This window comes from Cnephaeus nilssonii (genome assembly GCF_951640355.1).
Source record: "Cnephaeus nilssonii genome assembly, chromosome: 7".
NCBI lineage: Eukaryota > Metazoa > Chordata > Mammalia > Chiroptera > Vespertilionidae > Cnephaeus > Cnephaeus nilssonii.
The window spans coordinates 78,375,408-78,396,348 of NC_137078.1; the positions used below are offsets into that span (position 1 = coordinate 78,375,408).

The 20,941-nt window shown below is 40.5% G+C and overlaps 3 protein-coding genes and 1 long non-coding RNA gene across 5 annotated transcripts in view; 3 read left to right on the plus strand and 1 right to left on the minus strand.

Annotated features, from left to right (window-relative positions):
* Positions 1-3,017, plus strand: part of RHBDL2 (rhomboid like 2) — a 40,646-nt gene extending 37,629 nt beyond the window's left edge. The window contains exons 7-8 of one of the 2 annotated variants that reach the window (XM_079776985.1): positions 1,838-1,899; positions 2,482-3,017. In XM_079776985.1, the coding sequence (XP_079633111.1) occupies positions 1,838-1,899; positions 2,482-2,661 (242 nt within the window). In that variant the 3' untranslated portion in view covers positions 2,662-3,017. The other variant, XM_079776986.1, reaches the window with a different exon arrangement.
* LOC307103074 overlaps positions 1-20,941 on the minus strand; it is a 50,250-nt gene that overhangs the window by 27,577 nt on the left and 1,732 nt on the right. The window lies entirely within an intron of this gene.
* On the plus strand, positions 8,711-10,866 carry GJA9 (gap junction protein alpha 9). Its single transcript, XM_079776983.1, is given in 7 exon segments — positions 8,711-9,143; positions 9,145-10,041; positions 10,043-10,154; positions 10,158-10,300; positions 10,302-10,345; positions 10,348-10,400; positions 10,404-10,866. Coding segments are annotated over 7 exon segments (1,545 nt in total). The 5' UTR covers positions 8,711-9,060; the 3' UTR covers positions 10,617-10,866.
* On the plus strand, positions 11,060-20,245 carry MYCBP (MYC binding protein). Its single transcript, XM_079776987.1, has 5 exons — positions 11,060-11,926; positions 12,128-12,200; positions 15,601-15,649; positions 15,889-16,018; positions 17,205-20,245. Exons 1-5 carry the CDS (start codon positions 11,843-11,845, stop codon positions 17,247-17,249), a joined length of 381 nt encoding a protein of 126 aa, XP_079633113.1. The 5' UTR covers positions 11,060-11,842; the 3' UTR covers positions 17,250-20,245.

Consider the following 20,941-nt stretch of genomic DNA (forward strand, 5'->3'; position numbering starts at 1 on the left):
GACAGAGGTGGGTGGAGGGGGGCGAGATGAAAGGGAAATGGGATGGAGACACTGACACGCTAAGGGTTACAAAGACTTTTGGAGAGGAGGCCTCCGCCTACCCTGGGAGACTAAACCAGAGTCACTGTTTCCAAGAAGTCAGCCCTGTTCTCTGGCAGGGCTTTCCTTATGCTTGCCTAGTCCCATCTCCATTGGCTCAGGAAATGCAAATGATTGAAAATACCATACAGCCACCTTTATCCAGAACCTTGTGTAACAGTCATTTACAATTAAATACTGAGTACTTCCTCGACCTCGATTCCTGTCCAGTGACTTTAACTTCGATACAGTAGGTTCTGAAGCTATTTTCCCGAAGGCAAGGGCTGGGCCTTTCCATCTCTTAGGATACAATGGCTCACTAAGCGAGCACAGGGAACTGGGGGATGGGAGCTGGATGTGGCAGTTTAATGAGATGTTTCCAAGTGCTGCACAAGTAGCGTGGGAGTCCTCGGCCAAGAAACCCGGACGTCTCCTGTTGTAGCACAGACCTGACTTATTTGAAGGATGTCTAAGCTTTGGCTCTCACTGTTCCATTGGAGCGTGTGCACTCATTCCCTTTCTGGCCCATCTTCAGTAATTAGAGGTCATTAGTGTGGTAGGTGAGAGTGGAGTCACACTGCCTAAAGTTCAAATCCTGGCCCTGCTTCTGAGCTGTGTTAAGTACTTGGGCCAGTACTTAAACCTCGGTGCCTTGGTTTCTTTATGTATAAAATGCCACCATCATTCCTCGCTGGTCTTCCTGCTCCTGTCCTTGCTCCGTAAGGTCTATTCCCTATATAACTGTCAGAATGAGCTTTTACAAACATAAGATAGGTTATGTCACTCCTGTGTTCAAAAGCTTTCAAAGGCTTCCTATCCCTCGGAATAAAAGTCAAAGTCCTTACACGGCCCCTACGTGGACTGGCCCCTGCTCATCATCTATCGATTTATCCCCAGCGGTAGTCCAGAATCACCTGGAGGTCTTGTTAAAACACAGACTGAGAGCCTCACCTTCAGCCTCTGGTTCAGTAAGTCTGGGGTGGGCCTGAGAATTTTAATTTCTAATGGGCTTCCAGATGCTGCTGCTCCCGCTGCTTTCGGGAGGGGCTGAAGCGGGGAGAACCACGCTTTGAAAAACACTGACCCAGCCAGATCAACTGCTTTAGTATTCCTCAAGCCCACCAGGCACATCCCTACCTCAGGGACTTTGCATTTGATCTTCCCTCTGCCTGGCTCTTATTTCCAAGGTCAGCATGGCTTACACCCTTATCTCCATCAAATACCATATGCTCAGATCCTCCCTGACCTATTAAAAGTCACACCCTACCCCCAGCTTTCCCAATTCCCCCACCCCCCACCCCCTTGTATTTCTCCACAGCACTTAGCACCACTTGACACACTGTATGTTTTCCTTGTTTCCGTCTGCCGCCCTCAGCTCCACCGGACAGGGCTATGTGATCTCGTCTTTACTTCCCTTTTCTCTTCTCTTCCCTCCCCTTGTATTTAGAAGCCCCTTCCTTAAAACCTAAAACCTTTTATTAGAAGTCTGCTCGCTCCAGTATGTCTACCACCTAGATAGTGCCTGGCACATAGAAGATAACAAATATTTGTTGGATGAATAAATCTGCAAAATGGGATAATGATAGTCCTGACTTTGTAGGCTCATTGAGAGGACTGATACAAGGTTAATCATGTAAAGCACCTGGCACAGAATAAGTCTTGATAAATGTCAGCTGCTACCATTATTAGGGGGAAACCAAAGCACTCGGTGTACTATTGTGGAGACCTTGGAGCTTCATCAGCTTGTCTTTCCTTCTAGTTGCGTCAGATGTGGGATTTGCTCTCTACAGAAGATTCTTTGTCCCTGCAAATGGGTCACCGGTGAGTTTGGCTTATTATTATTTTTTATAAAATATATTTTTATTTATTTCGGAGTGGGAGAGAGAGAGAGAGAAACATCAATGATGAGAGAGAATCATTGATTGGCTGTTTCCTGCATGCCCCCTGCTGGGGATCGAGTCTGCAACCTGGGCATGTGCCCTGACTGGGAATCAAACTGTGAACTCCTGGTTCATAGGTCAATCCTCAACCACTGAGCCATGCCAGTCGGGAAGGTTCTATGTTTTAAATCGGACATTTCATTTATGTGCGATCAGATTATGCTCCTATAAAGATCCTTCATGCAACTCAACTTTGTTCTCTTGTTTGGATCTATAGATCCATCCAAAATGGGATGATGGTCAATTACTCTGCCTTGTGCACTCAGAGAGTGAAATGACACTTTTTAGCTTTGCATATAGAACATCTCATCTCTCTGTGTCTCTTGCCTGAGCTCCTTGTTCTTCAGACTTTTTAGAGTCTTGTGTGACTGGGATGGTATTTGTTGTTTGGTAAGAGGGATGTAACTGAATTATGTAATTAGCATTTTTTCACTTATTTCTGTTTTCCTCCTTTTCTCCCAAGGTGTCTTTTGCAGCTCACATTGCAGGTGGATTTGCTGGAATGTCCATAGGTTACACTGTGTTTAGCTGCTTTGATAAGACACTGCTGAAAGATCCACGGTTTTGGATATCAATTGCAGCTTATTTAGCTTGCGTCTTATTTGCCGTGCTTTTCAACATTTTCCTATCCCCAGCAAACTGACCTGCCCTAATAGAAGCCAATTAATAAAAAGAGCCATCTCGGGAAAAACTGGAGAACTCTATGAAGAAAAAGAGAAGCCCCAGCAAATTTTAAAAGAAGGAAAAACACCACTGAAGTGATCAGTTGCAAGGACTTCTAACAAAAGTTTTAGGTTTTAAGGAGGGGCTTCTAGATACAAGGGGAGGGAAGAGGAAGAGAAAAGGGGAGTAAAGGCTGGAAATTTGGTCTTTCCCAGGCATATGGTGTGCTGCATGCATCCTCTACAAGAGACTTGTTCTTCGAGGATGTATTATAGAGATGGCTTGCTAGAGTCAAGAACTCTGTACTATGCTGATAATAAAAACTTTCATACCTGTGCCAGACTACTCATAGTCATTTCCAATCACTGTTCCAGCAGATAGATCACTGAGGTGCTTTATATACATTAATGCTAACCTTTTTAAGAACCCAAAAAGGTGGCTATTACTCTGCACCTTAGAGAGGAGGACATGGAAACTCTTTAAAAAAAAATCAAGTAACTTGCCTAAGAGGGAGCACAGTTGACAGATTGGTAATGACTTGAAAGCCCATACTCTCCTCCCCTACTGGTCTAACAATGCTGTATCCCCCAAATACTGGAGGTTAAGAATATCATGGGAGTATGGGAATAAACATTTCTGTGGGTGCACCAGGGATGGTAGAAATACCTCAGAGGAGAAGATGGAATTCTCTGGACAACTAGCTTCAGATTCTAATGGCTTGTCTAAGACCCCAAGGAACCTGGAAGTGACTTCCCAGTGCATACTGTGAACATAGCTCTGGACTGTCATCTGTGATAACATTCTTATCCTTCACCTGGCTAGTGGCTCTCCTAGGAGTGGGTGGGATTTATTTACAGAAGGTAAAAATGTCAGATCTGAAAGCTGAGATGCCTGTGTCGTTTTCATGTAAAGGACCCAGATTGTTGGCCATTCTTTTCCCCAAACAGTAGTTTTAGATTATCTGAACATCGGAAGTACAAGTTTATTCTCCTTTCATCATCCCTTCGACATGTTTTATTTATAAGCACCTCCACTTAATATAGTGAGGAACGTATTTTAGCATTTTGAGAAAAGCTAGTCTGGCATTTAAAACTTAAAAAAAAATTTGAGTATGAGAATATGAGTATTTCTTGGTTAAACAAATATTTGAATAAGAATGTAAAAAGGTACCCTTCCCTCCTCCCTTTTTTACTTTCTCACCCTCCAAACTGCTTTTTGCCCCTGGTGATGACCACTGTCAACAGCTGGGTGTGTATTCTAGGCCTTTTTCTATCCAGGATGAGCAGAAAGGGAAATGTATTTTAGATGATGGCTCACTACTCACTGCACGGAATTGCACTGAATCGACACTACATCCCCAAAGGGACAAATTCAGAGAAATGCTCATCTGCCGTGGTGAATACACCAGGTCACTAGCTCTGAGGAGAGACCTTTAATGACCTAAAGGGCAATGTAATGGTTAGCCATAGAAAACTGGACAGCAACAGGGTTCATCTATGAAATCGGACATGACCCATTGATTATTAATATGATGACTAAATAGTTACTATCTAGTCAGAAAGATTTTTTGGTACTAGAAACATTGTTCACATGACCAAACACAGTGATTATCTTATTGGGTTCCCCAGAGGGAAAAATTACCATAAAGAGAGCACACACAAACATCTGGTGTTTTAAATTTGATATCTCTGAATTATAGAGGAACCATTTATTCGGCTTAATTTGGGGTTCATAACTTCAGTCTTCCAAACTGTGCTGGGTTTTTGGACATACTGTAAGTATTCTTATCTGTGCTGTTCAATAAAGTAGCCACTAGGCACAGGTGGCTTACACATGTCACATTGCCAGAGCTCAAAAGCTACATGTGACCAGGGGTTACCTTATTGGAGAGCACATATAGTCTATTTCATCATTGCTGCAAAGAGCCCTATTGGACAGCCTGCTTTAGAGGCCAGAATGAGCTGAAAGGGAAATGGATTTTGGCTGGTGGCTGACTCATTCACTGACTGCACTGAACTGAACCTGCTCTACACCTGCAAAGGGAGCACAGGTTGAAAATGGCTGAGCTATAACTTCTGAGGAGGATTTGCTTCAGGTTCATATTCATCTAAACGAAGAAAGGTTTGTGTTAATTTCTCTCTTAGCTAATTAAGAGCCAATTGAAATGTTATTTTCTGCTTTTGAATTCTATAGTAATGTATTTATGTACACTAGCATTCATGTCATTTGCTATAAAAGCTTTAGAATCTAAGACTTGTGCTGAAATAATACTGCTTCTTTCAGGAAATACTATTCCCTTTAAGGGAAAAAAAAATCTTTTATTTCTTTTTGTGATAGAAAAGTAAAGTGCTCATGGTAAAAAAAATTATCAAAAATCAAGTTAATTGTACTCATACTACCCAGAGATAAGATTTTGATGAATATACTTCTAGGCTCTTTTTTGTTGTTGTTAATCCTCACCCAAGGATAGGTTTTTCTATTGATTTTTTAGAGAGAGTGGAAGGGAGGGGGAGAGAAAGAGAAACATTGATGTGTGAGAGACATATTGACTGGTTGCCTTCCACACGCCCCCCCACCGGGGCCAGGTATCAAGCCTGCAACTGGGGTACCTGCTCTTGCCTGGAATCAAACCTACGACCCTTCAGTCTGAGGGCTGACGCTTTAACCACTGAGGAAGTGGCCAAGGCATGGCCTTTTTTTTTTTGTATGCATCTCTACATTTAAGTAAATTCACAATGATGGGGCCATATTATTCTATTTTATAATCTGAATATCACTGAAACTGTTTATCAAATGTCTTTTTATATTAATATAAGATTATAATTTTTACTGTTTGCATATTACCACACTGTGGGTGTACTATTATTTATGTAAAATAGTCTTTCTTGTACCGATAATTATTGTGTATGTTTCCAAGGTATGATTACTATCATAATACCTGCTTACACTTTTTTTATGTCTTTTATTTTATTACTAGAGGCCCGATACACGAAATTCGTGTAAGGGGCTTGACCCTGGCAGCCACAGCCGTGGCGGCTTGCCTCGGCCCCTGCAGCCCTGGCTTCGTCTGGAAGGTTGTCCAGAAGGTCGTTGGGCTGTCTGGTCTAATTAGCATATTATGCTTTTATTATTATAGATTATTTTTTAAAATATATTTTTTTTATTGATTTCAGAGAGGAAGGGAGAGGGAGAGAGATAGAAACATCAATGATGAGAATCATTGATCGGCTGCCTCCTGCATGTCCTCTACTGGGGATTGAGCTGCAACTTGGGCATTTGCCCTTGACCGGAATTGAATCTGGGACCCTTCAGTCCACAGGCTGACACTCTATCCATTGAGCCAAACCGGTTAGGGCCCTGCTTACAGTTTAAAGTGCTTTGGATTGTTGGGTCAAAGAGTATAATATTGTTAACATAAATATAAACTTACTCTATCTCAGGAATACAACTACATTTTAGAAGGTTGATGCTTTTCCAAGTCTTTTTTAACTGCATAAAGCTTTCAAAAAGGCTCTAACCAGTTATTTAAAAAATCAAAACTATCTTTATTTAAATAATTAAACTTTTAAGAGAAAATAGACGATTTCTTAATGTCTCTTGCACACAGATTTCTTAAGTATGCTTAAAGAGAAAAACCAGTTTAATAACAATGGTTAAGAGCTGACTTTAGAGTTATATTAATTTAGCTGTGACCTTGGATAATATAAGGTGTGCCTCAGTTTCCTCACTGTCAAATAAGGAAGCAACATACCTATCTCGTAGGATTTTTGTGATGAATGTATCTTGTAACTATAGTATCCCGGGATATTGTTTGTGTAACATTTCCCTTTCTGTAAGGGATATAGGACATGCATTTATATTTTAGATGAAAGTGAATGAAAACATTTATTCTTTTTACTTTCTTTTGGGATATATTTCCTCTTAGATCAGTGATGGGCAACCTTTTGAGCTTGGTGTGCCAAACTTCGCCAAAAAACTGAGCATAACTCGGGTAGTGTGTCACTTTGAGGAAAAAACTAACTCCAAGACTCTAGTCGCAAATGTTTCATCCTCAGGAGCAGCAAATGTTTCATCCTGGGCATGCGGCCGCATGTCATCAGAAATGGCTACTCATGTCAGTGCTGACACGCGTGTCATAGGTTCGCCATCACTGTCTTAGATAGATATCCAAGGATACCAACCTTAATATAAAACCTGGCTGATAGTCCAAGCATGTAAATTATAACTTATCCTATTGTTCCTTCCACAAAGGCAAGCTTCATGTCTTAAATAGGTCAAATACTGTTACAATGAAAATGTCTGTAATATCACCACCACTCCAATGTTCCATTTATTTATCTAATAACATCTTGGTAGTATAAATAGTTGAAAATTTTTGGAGTTAATTTTAAGATGATAAAATTTTACAGTATTTTTCATAGCAAAATATAATAAAGATTTGATGAATATCCATGAATATACTACTGAAATGATTTCTGAAAATGTTCAAAAACTGCCATAAAGAAACTAGAACTTAGACATTTAAATGTGGATTAAAAAAACTAGTCTAAATTCTTATAGCGAGAGCCAGCTCTGTCTCCTCTGCCTTCACTGAATGCTGTGTCTTACTGACTGATGAAATGGAACCCATTCATCTTCCTTTGTGCATAAATGAGATTTCAAAATCACTGACTTTGGTTAGAACTTAACAGATCAATTCAGTAGTTTCAGGAACTTCTCCAAAAGCTGAGTTAAAAAATATAAAACAACAAACTTCAGCTAATTATAAGGTGACCAGACGTCCCGCTTTTGGCGGGACAGGCCCGATTTTTAACAATTTGTCCCGCGTCCTGCGGCGTTTTAAAAAAGTCCCAATTTTTGGAAAGAATGCACGACAAGCTAGGGAACGGCGGGAGAACGGAAAGGGAATATACGGTTTTCGGCGGCCATGTGGCTATTTAGCCAGGATATGAGTTTTATATTATTTTTGTTAATTTTATAATGTTAATAATAACAAATGTTAATAATAACAAATAATTGTTGAGAACTGATTATCGAGAACTGCTTATCAAAGTTTGCATTGTTGATCAGTTGTTAGAATCCGACCACCATTGTTTGGACTTAATGAACAATGGCATTTTTTGGGATTGGCAACGACGAAAACATTTTGTAACAGTCTCTCAGACGATACACATCGTACTGTGTGCTAGTAAGCTAGTTAAACAAGTGATGTCATTACAAATCAGCTATTCAGGTAATTTAGGTAAGTAATTTATTTATTTCAAAAATACATAAATTTTCTTGAATTTAGCAGACAGTACTCATATTATTTATATTTTATAGTGGCGGCAAAAAGTCTAGCTCCGGCCTTGAAAGTGACACTCACGACTTACGTCACGGCAAATTCAGAGGAAAAATAATACAAGTTAGTATTGTTATTATTTAGAAAGAAATATAGGATTAAAATAATTTTTAAAATATAGTTACTTTATAACAATCAAATTAATTTAATTTATAAACTAACAATAAAATATGTTCATGTAATTATGCACCTACTTACTGTGTTTTTAAGCAATATGTATATAATAATTTATAATATAATTTTAAATTATTTTTTTTAGATTTTTAACATAATGAGTAAGAAAAGAGGATGCAAATTCAACGATGATCTAAGAAGTGAATTTCCTTTTATTAAAAAAACCAAAAGCGATTACAATATAGACAAAATTTTAAATCAAGGAACCCCCCACCACCCCCCGCCGGGCCGAAACCGGTTTGGCTCAGTGGATAGAGCATCGGCCTGTGGACTCAAGGGTCCCAGGTTCGATTCCGGTCAAGGGCATGTACCTTGGCTGCGGGCACATCCCCAGTAGGGGGTGTGCAAGAGGCAGCTGATCGATGTTTCTCTCTCATCGATGTTTCTAACTCTCTATCCCTCTCTCTTCCTCTCTGTAAAAAATTGATAAAATATATTAAAAAAAAAAAAGAACCCCCCCCCCCCCCCCCCCCCCGGTCAATGGTGTCCGGCTTTACCAATGTTAAAATCTGGTCACCTTAGCTAATTAAGAAGACTCCTTTCTTATAGGGAGTTCTACAATTTTATTCTTCATAGAGATTATATGCAGTGCTCCCCAGTATCATGTTTTTATTTTTTATTATTATTACATTATGAAGTCTAAACATAAGTGAATTAAAAATTCTAATACCTTAAAATATATTTGTGGTAACAGATTATCACAACTCTAGGGAAAAAGTAAAGCAACTAGCACATGGATAGAGTGATGTTTTGTTCATATTTTGGCCATAGGTTGCTTTAAGGAATAGCACACAGTCAGAATGGAAGAATTTACCTGCCTCCTAGTTGATGGGGTTCAGAGCTAAGATGGCAGACTAAATAAAGATGGAGGACTGGCGTTTCCTTGGAGGCGTTCTGGAGGAAGTTCACATCCACTACACTGTGATTGGAAAGACCTGGCTCACCACCGTTCATATTTCGTATGCTTGTTCTGAGTGTAGCAGCTGAAAATGTTTGGAATGATGAGCAGTCTGGCTTCATCTGTAACACAGAACAACTTGGCTGCAGAAATGGATGCCATGACCAGGCTTTTCCTATCTCCCTCATTAGATCCTGGGCTCTGCAGGTGATTTTCGTGTCTGCGCCATCCCTGGTCTATGTGGCCCATGCTTTGTACCGACTGAGAGTTCTGGAGAAAGAGAGGCCGAGGGAGGAAGCTCAACGGGGAGGAGAACTGAAAGGGGTTGAGTCTGATTTGCCTGGGGATCGGAGGAGACTGGAGCAAGCACTTTGTCAGCTGCAGCCAAGGAAACTTAATAAAGCTCCACTCAGGGGAACCTGGCTTTGCACCTACGTGATACACATTTTCACTCGCTCTGTTCTTGAAATTGGGTTTATGATTGGACAGTACCTTTTATATGGATTTCATTTAGAGTCTCTATTTAAATGCCAAGGCTACTACCCATGTCCAAATATAATTGATTGTTTTGTCTCAAGATCAACAGAAAAGACAATATTCCTATTATTTGTGCAATCCACAGCCATCGTTTCACTTTTCTTAAACGTTCTAGAAATTTTCCACCTAGGCTTTAAAAAGATTAAGAGAGGGCTCTGGGGACAATATAAATTGAAGGATGAGCATAATGAATTCTATTCAAACAGGTCAAGACAAAATCTTGCCAAATATCAGAGCACAGCTGCAAATTCACTGAAGCGACTCTCTTCTGCACCTGGTTATAATCTGATAGTGGAAAAGCAAGCACACGCAACAGTGCATCCTAGTTTAAACTGCTCTGCATTTCAGGCAGGTCCTGATAATCACAATAGAAATGATGAGAAATGCATTTTGGATGAACAGGAAACTATTTTCTAATGAGATGTGCAAATTTAGTACTACCTGTAGTGATATTCAAAGCATCAGCTCAAGCACTAATGAAAACACTCATAAAAAATTAGGAAAAGAAGTTAATGGTAAACAGTAAGGAAAAAAAGAAAAGAAAAGAAAAGAAACTGATGGCAAAAACAGCAAAAGGAACCAGTACCCTACAGGTCACTGTTCTATTCCAGGTGTTGCTATGGATCTGGACAACCACATAGGGCAGTCACTCCAAACAGCTTTCTCTGTCAGCTAACTGCACCAGGAAACCAAGGTGGCTTCCTGCTACAGAGTCCCCTCTACAGAAGATGAAAATTGGGTGTCACCTCCTAAAGGTAATCTCAAGGGCTAGTTCAGAGAAAGTACAATCAGAACCCTTTCTCCTTTACAGGGAGAATTCCAACCACTTGACACTCCAGACACTCCTACTTCTTTTGGAGCATTGTCCTCTGGATCTAAGTTGGTCAGAACCTGCAATAACCCTACTGCTTGTCCTCCAAATCAATTAGTGTTGCTGACAAGCAATCTCATTAGTAGGCGGGCTCCCACAGACCTTCAGATCTGAACAGCTGTTGGCTTTTAGACATTCTGCATATTATCACAGAAGTAGCCTAGTAATAGTGGAACACAGACAAAGCAGATAAGGGCAGCTCTAAAGACCAGGTGTTAAAATGTACAATTGCAAACCCATTTCAAAAAGGAAAAACCGCTCTAATTCTGAATTGTGAAGGGGTAGTTTCGAAAAACAATGATATAGAGTTACCAAATCAGGATTACTTTTTCACAGGTCCACTTCAGAATTTGTGAAAACCGAGTTTGGGGAAATTATATGTTCAGAATTGAGGCTAAATGGATTGGAATCGAGTTTTTCCTTGAAGGGACCACAGTACTGCGAAGATTGTTCTTAATGTATATAATTCCTCCTTTTAATTACTGATCTTTTATTTGTGGACACTGGTTAAATTTTGTTTGCTCCTGGGACTTAGTTTCCTTACAGATTGCAACTTAATGTATCATGAGTATAATCTTAATGCTGTTATCCAGTAAATAAAATCTTAAAAAGATTTCTGGCTCGCTTTGACCAGTTTATGGCATCGTGATTCCGTGCCCAGACTGAACTTTTGGCTCTACTACTAACTGGTTATCTAATCTCACCATTTTACTAACAGTACCTATCTTACAGATATAGTGTGAAGACCAAAATAAGAAACACATGTTTAATACAGTGGCATCAATAGGCGATCCAAAGTGCTAGCTCTCATTAACATGTGACTGCTCACTCTATAGGCCCACATTAACTCGGCCACAAAACCAGGAAACTCCAAACGTAAAAGCCAGAACTGAAACTATGATTTTAAACACCCTCCTCAAACCATTGGAAATCCGGGGCACCTTTTTAGGATGGGAGCCAAGAAGCCATAACATACTAATTGGTTACCCCAGATTCCGAGGTCCCAGTTGAGGCAGGTCCGCCTGTCGGTGTCTGAAGAGTCCTAGGGCTCCCGAGTTACGCAGGCTCCACCCCCGGGAGCCACGCCCGTCTTTGGGCCCCACAAGGACGCTGGTCCCGAGTTACCAAAACCTCACTTGTCCCGAGGCAACAACTCGCTGCGGGGACCGGAAGAGGAAAGAGTGTTGTCAGTCTAGCCAGGTGGGCGGGCGTACGCAGACTCCCTCGGCTCAGCCCACCACGGGGCATTCAGAGCGTCCTTGTCGCCATGAAAACAGGCCACACCCCGACCACTCCAGCCCGTGGTTCGCAAGTGCGCAGGCGCGCGCGCCCTTCCGCGCATGTGCAGTACTGCTCCGAGCCCGCCAGCCACGGTCTCCGGCGCCAGCTACGCCGCTGCCGCTGTCACTATGGCCCATTACAAAGTGAGGGGGGCGCGGCGGCGTGGCTGGGGGCGTGCGGGAGGTGGCCAGCCGCGGGTCGGCTCCGGGTGGGCATGGGGGCGCGCGCAGGTTTGGGTGGGGGGTCCTGAGGTAGCGATGCGGAGGCGGGGTTTGCCAGCCTCCAGAGCCTTCTTCCTGCTCCGGCCCCCGGATCCCGGCCACTGACCCGCCGTATCTCCTCAGGCCGCCGACTCGAAGCGCGAGCAGTTCCGGAGGTACTTGGAGAAGTCAGGAGTGCTGGACACGCTGACCAAGGGTGAGTATGGGCGAGGAGAGGGTGCCTCGTGTTCTCGTCGTGCTCCTCGGGCTGCGCCCCTGACGGTCTGTGACGTGGGGAAGGAAGGGTACAGGTGGGACCCGTGCGGGGTTCAGCGAGGTGGGCCTTGGGGTTCGGCGCACGCCCTGCCGCCGGCCGCCGCCGGCCGGGGCCGGGTTGCCCAGCGCACGCCACCCCTCTCCCGGCCGGGAGTGAAACTCTTGCAGCTGTTGCAAAAACTCTCTTCAACTTCCGTTGCTTTGCCTCGAGCAGCCGCAGTGGGCATGTTTGCTAAAGACCTTGAGATCCCAATGCCCCCCGCCTTACGGTTTCTGGGGAGTCCTGGAATCCTGTTAAGAAACACTGAACCTCGAACCAAGTTGGAGAATTTCCAGATTTGAAGAGCGGTATGAAGTAGCTAAGTGAGCCTAATCCCCAGAGTAGGCGATTCAGTCAATTAGGCTTTTCAACCCCCGTTTCGTAGTCCATATTCGTTTCTACACGGTACAGATTTCACAATTCAAGTAGAATTACAGTTTAAGGAGTTTGAGAGCACCTCAGAATCGTTATATTGTTTCACTGTTACACTGTGTCTCTTCCTCCGGGGTTCAAGATCTAAGTGAGGGTGCTTGAAGCTGAGGGTTTCGAGACAGTTGGGGTACTGCTTATTTCATTAGCTCAGCAGTAATTTAAATGCCTATTATGTATCACTGAACTCACTTTCAAGGATGTATAAGAGTTGGCAGGATGAGGACCTAGGTCTAAATGAGAAGAATAGTAAGTGTCTGGGAATTAATTTGGTTACCGCTCTTTGGCCAGAAACAAAGATTAGGAGAAAACTGGAAGAGAATAACTCTGTCTTAGCAGAAAGTAGGGCTTTTAATTCTCGAGTATGGACTGATAATTTTGATTTCCTCCTTACCTTGAGCGGGGTTCAGGTACTAGTTTCCCTGCCTCTTTGCAAACCTTAATAAATTTCAGCAAACATTAAGGAACTACTCTATGAAGGGCTTGTCCTCTTGTTTTCTGGAAGCTTTACAGATTCTTGGAGGCCCTCTCCCCTAAAAAAAAAAACTCCACAAGTTAATTTCTTTCTTTCATTTAACCATTTTATTCAGGTTAAATGAGGATACAGTAGTGGAAAAACACAGACCACACTCCCTGCTCTAAATGAACTTATATCCTAGTTGGGAGAAGACATAATTAATACATTGTGTCAGCCAGTGGTATTAAGACATAGCAAAATAGGGGATAAAGGACAGATGGGTGTGGCATCTTATGTAGGGTGGTGGGGGAGGACTCTCTTAAGTAGTACCATTTGAGCTGAGACCTGAATGAAATAGTGTCTGATGTCCAGAGTTCCAGGAAGTGTAAAGAGGCCAAAGTGCATGGATGGAGTGAGTGAAAAGTAGAATGGTAAAGGCCAGAGAAGTGACCCTGGTGGGAGGTGACTGAAGATGTACAGCTTTGTGGCCATATGTGATTTTCCTTCATGGGAGATTAGAAACCATTGGTGGCTTCTTTTCCCTTGCTCACATCTACTGGTGTCTAACCCCTCACCACCTCCCTACATTTCCATTTCCCTAAATAACATCAGGTAACATAGTATCTACTGATGTGATCTATTTCAAATTTTATTTTCAGCATCAAACATAGGTACTTTACATAGATTTAATTTCTAATTTTTATCTAGTTTATTTCCAAGAGGATTTGAAACTGCTTCTAACATTAAAACACAAGACAGGATGGCTAAAGATAAAAGATGATAAACCATTAGGAAGAAGAGGCATTTAAGAGTTATTTTGAGCATTGTATAAACCTCTAAAAATCCTAGCTGCTAAGGCAAAAAGGGGATCATCAGGTATAGTGTTTTTCTTATCTGACTAAAAGGAAGTATATTCTATCTATAGAAAAGCACAGAAAACTTGACATTTACATTATGTTATGTAATTATCAATCTTTTAAGTACCACTGACAGAAATTTAAAAGTTGAAAAAATTGGGATAGAAGAGGAAGAAAGGATAAAAGTATTCAGGTTTTATAAAATTAGGACTCAGTGGAAATTAATGGAAGAAACAAGTTTGAGTATATAATTTAAAGGAAAAGATAGTGAGTAGAGGAATTAAAGAGTACTGTAACATTACAAGGCAGGTTGAGGAGAGAGTAGTAGTGATATTAAATATATAAATTTCTCAAAAAATAATGTAAGTATATTCAGAGAGATGAAGAGTAACTATCAGAACTCAAAGCAGTTGCCCATTTGAGTTTTTCCATACTGTCTATCTTTTGATGAGTAATTAAAACTAAAAAATAAAAGGGAAGTATGGTAAGTTGGTTTACAACAGGAGTTGTTAACTTGGGGTCTAGATATGCACATTTTGTGTGTGTGTAGTTACATTTTTTGGGGGGGCTTTTATCAGGCTTTTCAAAGGGTTCCATGCACAAAAATGTTAATCACTGATTTAGAGAGATTTTTAGCTGAGTAGTAAATCCTAGTAGGAATTTGTTCAATAGAAGATGCGCAAGGTAGTACTGATATGAGCTATTGGATATGAAAACAATAAAGTATATTTTAATGTTGATTACTGGTAAAGTTTTTGGTTGGCGGTTATTTAGCATGTTATGTATGAAAACTTCATTCTTGAAGAACATTTTGAATTCCATAACCATGTTGATATTCCTAAATTTTTCTCAAATTGATCTCCTTTCTTACTAACCCTCTATCACTCTAGTACAGTTGACTATCTTTGTCAACAGGATTACCACATCAGCTTGTTAACTGTTCTGCTTTTATTCTTGACCCACTTGCTGATTTTCCACACAGCAGTAAATAGTGATCCTGCTACCCTACTGCTTAAAATGTTTATGTGCCTGTTCTTAGAATCAAAGTCCAACAGAACTTGCAGGATCTTCCCTAGTCTGTCCCCTACTCCCTTCTAGTTTCTTCAGCAAATCAATGACAGTGGATACTCCTGCCACATGGTTGACAACTCCGTCTAGCCACACTTTAATTTCAGTTCCTCCGTACGTTGTTCGCTTGCCCCCTGCCCTTCCCATTTTATCTGTAATCCTCATCACCTAGATCTCAGATCTTAGTTCCCTTCTTTTAGGAAGCCTTCCCTGGTACCCTAGAGTTAGGTGTTCGTCCAGTGTGCTCCCATAACCCGTTCTCCTGATCGTTCCTTGATTCTCTTTCTGTGTCTATTTCTTATCTTTTGCACTAGACTGTAAATTCACTGAGAGTGGCGACCTTGTCTGTCTTATTCACCATGGTATGGATAGGCCTAGCAATGTGCTTGACATATAATAGGCACTTAATACATTCTAAGTTACAGAATATAATTTCAACCATTCAAATTTAAGACTTTAATTGTTGCTTTCTCTGCTTTTTGATTTGCAGTATTGGTAGCCTTATATGAAGAACCAGAGAAACCTAATAGTGCTTTGGAGTATCCTTTTCATCTTTCAAGTCAGAAAAAGGCCTTATTTTTAGAATTCTCATTTTTTTCACATAGATAATCTTCAAAATACTTTTGATTATGAAAAAAGTTACTTTCCTTTGAGTTTTTGGGTGATGATCTCTGGGTAAATATGGGTGGTGGGATAGGGTGACTCTGATCAGAGATGCTACTCTGGGCTATTTCATTACTGTCATTTAGCTCAAGTAAATTCTTAACTTTGAGATTAGTTTTTTAAAGCATCACTTAGGAGCTGCTACCCCAGAAAATCCAGAAATAGAGCTGCTTCGTCTAGAATTGGCAGAAATGAAAGAGAAATATGAAGCTATTGTAGAAGAAAATAAAAAACTGAAAGCAAAGGTAAATTTTTAAAAAGAATTCATGTTAATAACTTCATCTTTAGTTAATAATTTCACCTATCATTAACACATTCATGTTAATAATATTAATATGACCAAAACCTCACTAAAATGGACAGTAGGGGAGGGAGGAAGGTGAATATCAATCTCAATTAATTGCAAGGCCAAACTGATGCCCTGTCTAGAAAACCACAGACACATTAGAAATAGGATAAGCAAAGTGTGGTCAAGAAGAGGTTCTTGGGAACCTGCATCAACAAAAAGATGAGAATATTGGTTAATGCTCCTTCTAGTATGTGGAGATTTCTGAGAGTCTTACACAGTTGATTTAAGTTGCTTTGTGAGTGGCACCTCTTAGAGTTGTGCAGTGCACAATCTACCTAGTCATGTGGTGGCTCTTGTAAATTTGTTTGCACTTAATTTTGTCTAGTGCTAGTTTTTCTTTGTTTAAACTCCTGTGAGAATTTTAATAAACTTCAAATTAGTCAACTCTAAGTCCTTGAGGTTTCACCACATTCTGAATCACATAATGCATTTTATATTACTCTAGGAATTTCTCATGAGTTTTATTTTCTCAATAACATTGTGAGATAAGTGAAATAGATGCACAGGTGAGGAAACTACAGCACAATGAAGCCTAGCTTCTCAAATCTAACAGCTTAATGGAACAAATCTTAGCCTAGTGTTCTTCCAAGGGAACAACTTGGCATAAAAGAAAATGCAGTATTTCCACAATGTGAAAATACCAGTTAACTCTTGGGCACCTTTTAAATCAAAGACATCAGCAGGTCTTTATTATTTGGCTAGATTCATATATGTCACATAATTTGTTTTTTCTACTTTTTAGGAGAAAGTTCAGTCAACTTTTGGTAGAGGGGCTTATTATAATAAGCCACATCATCCTTGGGAAAATATAGATTATTGCATATCAAGTGTCTTGACAGGGTAGCCATAAACTGGAATTAAATTTTAATTTCCTAGTAATATTAAAGATTTATGTAAAAAGCCTTCATTAGGTTTGATTGTATTAAGTCTTAAATCATTGAATGGTTTAAACATTTAAACATATAAACTTACTGAGTCAGTAATTAAATTGAATATAATAGTGAACTTGTTTTGTTACTCTTAAATTTTTTTATCCAGTTTAGAATAAAATTCACCTAAATTCCTCTGTCTTTGCCCTATAGCTTGCTCAGTATGAACCACCTCAGGAGGAGAAGCGTGCTGAATAGGATTCTTCTCAGTTGAAAAGACACTGAAAAATGTTTTGTAAGACTTGAAATAGTTTGTATAGTATATAATCTTTTCTGAACAGATGCTATAGAACTTTTATATATATATATATATATATGTTAAATTCACCTATCACACTTTAGCTGTTATAAACACATATTCTTATAATCACCAATAAAAACTCAATATAACCTTCTTTGGGTCTTAAAAGCAGGAGTATCCAAAGTGAATCTTGAAAAAAATCTAAACACAGTCATCTAATTCATTACCTTAAAAGACATTCTGTTTACTAGTCTGACTAGGAATGACGGTACTGGTTGTATTTTAGCTGAGGAAGGTTAGCATGGAGCTGTTCCTTGGTTTAGTTCAGGATATGAGCACAGGTACAGTCATTCTTTAAAACGAAGATGACATTGTTTATATTCTCCGTAGGCAGCTGGAGAGATCTGTGTGCCATGAGATGCTTTGCATGGGTTCTAATGAATCTTTTGCTCATTTACATAATGCGGAATAAATAACTCTTCTTTGCCACCACTTTGCCTTAGATAACTGTGTGTGCCAGTTTGAACTCTGACACCACGTTTTTCTTCTATGCATTCATGCCCTGTTTGATAATGTTGCCTTGCTTGCTACTTGCCCATTGGCTTTCCTGTGTTGATTTTCAATTTGCTATAATAGCAGTTACCCTGTTGTAACTAATATAACATTAAACAGGATCACACTGTTCCCCTGCCTTACTTAGTTGCTCAGTTGAGCACAGAACAGAGAGAATATAAAATTCTGGGTTCATTCACAAGCTGGGATGAGAAGGAGAATAAGCCATATAAAGAGGAAAATTATAGTTTGCTGGTATAATTATATAGTGCTTTTTTCTCAAAATATTTTTCTAGCCTTGAATTCATTTCATCTTCATCATCCCTGTGAAGTAGGTAGGGAAAGTATGAGGGGAGGTTGAGTATTGAATTTTTAGGCCAAAGACTGATATTAATACAAATTACTAACTGTTGAACCTTGGGCACATCAGTTAACTGCTCTGAAATTCACTTTCCACATCTGTTAGTTGAGAATAATAATATCTGTGCTGCCTACCTCACAGGGTTGTTGTGAGGGTCAAATGGAATGTATGAAAAATTTGTAAATGGTAAAGCACTAGATTCTTGTTCATTAGTCCCTTTTCATTTATTTTGCAAGACCTACAGACTTAAAAAAAAAACCTGATTTTAGTCCTACCTGGTTTGGCTCAGTGGATAGAGCATTGGCCTGCAAACTGAAAGGTCCCAGGTTCGATTCTGGTCAAGGGTACATGCCCGGGTTGTGGGCTCGATCCCCAGTGGGGGACTTGCAGGAGGCAGCCAATCCATGATTCTCATCATGGATGTTTCTATCTCTCTCCCCCTCTTCCTTCCTCTCTGAAATCAATAAAAAGATATATTAAAAAACACACACAACACAAACCTGATTTTAGAGAAAGGGGAAGGAGAGAGGGAGAGAGGATAAAGGGAGAGAGAGAACACAGATTTGTTGTTCCACTTATTTATGCACTCACTTATATGCGCCCTAACCAGGGATTGAACCTGCAATCTTGGTGTATTGGGACGATGCTCTAACCAACTGAGCTACCCAGCCAGGGCCTCTGTTTTCTTGATCATTTATTTTCCTTATTGATTGATTGAGGTTATTAAGAAGTAGTCGTATTTCGTATATCTTATCCTGATTGTTAGAGAACCTAGCTTTTTTTGGTCAAAACACACAGAAAATGAAACAATACACTGAAAGCTGGCTTAACTAGCAAAATTCTCAGTACCTGTGAGAAACTGACTAAGCCAATTGTAAGGGAATTTTATTCAGTCATGTTGGTAGGAATGTGGCAATTGGTAGGAATGTGCCTCTTCTAATCACAAGTTTTGTTTTTGGATGGGGAGGAGGGTCAGATACTGTTGGAAGAACATTCACTTGAATTGGTTTATCTTCTACCAATCTGAGTGCCTTCTAAATGGACAGCAGAGGGCTGAGTGCTGGGTGTTATACTTGAAATTCGTTGTAAGACATGTATATAAGCAATTACAATATGGGCTAGGATGTGCTAAGAATCTTCATCAAAATAAAACATGGCCCCAGGGGGGTTTGGAAGAGAGGGAGACTTGGCTTCTTTAAGCAGTTGGTATGATAGTCCCCTTGTGGATACAGGCAGGTAGAAATTTTTTCTGGCAGCTAACCCTCATTTGCTTTTTCTCTTGGGACTAGTATTAATACATATGTAAGTCACGTGGTTGTGTCTTGTACCATCCTTTTGGACAGAAGGCCAATCTGGGTTGGATAATCACACTTTTTGGTGGAACTGACCTGCTAAACTGCTGTACCAGTCAGTGCTATTGAAGAAGTCAGAGTCAGCCTGGCCTCTGGAGGTCCTCTTCAACATTTCTATCAAGGATTTGGATGAAGATAGTATAAAAGAGGCTCAATGGAATAGAAAAAGCACCCTATCCATTCAGTTCCTGCTATGCGTCAGCTAACTTACCTATACAATGTAGATTTCATATCTTGCTTACCTCACAAGATTGTTGTAAGGATCAAATATAATGGATGAAAAGTACCTTGCAAATGATAAAGGACTACATACGGGTCAGATGGTAGTAATGCAAAATCTGTTAAGTGCCACCAAGTTGGAAAGGCTGATTGGTAGACTTATATTGAAACAAGCTTGAAAATGCTTAACAACTTGGAATACCCAAACTCTGGGCCTAAACCAGAAAGCTGAGCAAGTCTTATATTTAGGTTAAAAAACGCAGTTATACAAGTCGAGGCACTAGCATTGCTGACAATGTACTAGTTTCAGTGATTATCAGTGGGGAACACTTGTACTTTCTGAATATATTTTTAAAAAATATATTTTTATTGTTTTCAGAGAGAGAGAGAGAAACATCAATGATGACAGAGAATCATTGATTGGTTGCCTCCTGCACACCCCACACGGGATGGAGCCTGCAACCCTGACCAGGAATTGAACCATGTCCTCCTGGTTCATAGGCAGACACTCAACGACTGAGCCATGCTGGCCGGGCTTTTAAAAAAAAAAGTATTTTTATTGATTTCAGAGAGGGAGGGAGGGAGGGAGGGAGAGAGAGAGAGAGAAGAGAGAAACATCCATGATGAGAGAATCATTGATTGGATGCCTCCTGCACGCCCCCTACTGGGGATGGAGCCCACACCCTGGCATGTGCCCTTGACCGGAATGGAACCTGGGACCTCTCAGTCCACAGGCTGACGCTCTTTCCACTGAGCCAAAACAGTTAGGGCACTGGCTGGGCTTTTTATAAATATTTTATTTAAAAAATTTAAAAAATATGTATTTTATTGATTTTTTACAGAGAGTAAGGGAGAGGGATAGAGAGTTAGAAACATCGATGGGAGAGAAACATCAGCTGCCTCCCACACACCTCCCACTGGGGATATGGCCGCAACCAAGGCACATGCCCTTGACCAGAACCGAACCTGGGACCCCTCAGTCCGCAGGCCGACGCTCTATCCACGGAGCCAAACCAGTCAGGGCGGGCTATAAATATATATATATATATTTTATTGATTTTTCACAGAGAGGAAGGGAGAGGGATAGAGAGCTAGAAACATCCATGAGAGAGAGACATCGACCAGCTGCCTCCTGCACACCCCCCACCGGGGGATGTGCCCGCAA

Bases quoted from the DNA above. Each gene is read 5' to 3' on its own strand.
- MYCBP (XM_079776987.1), top strand. From the start codon at position 11,843: ATGTGCAGTACTGCTCCGAGCCCGCCAGCCACGGTCTCCGGCGCCAGC. The intron at 11,927-12,127 runs GTGAGGGGGGCG...GTATCTCCTCAG, and splicing joins TCACTATGGCCCATTACAAA to GCCGCCGACTCGAAGCGCGA. The intron at 16,019-17,204 runs GTAAATTTTTAA...TTTGCCCTATAG, and splicing joins ATAAAAAACTGAAAGCAAAG to CTTGCTCAGTATGAACCACC.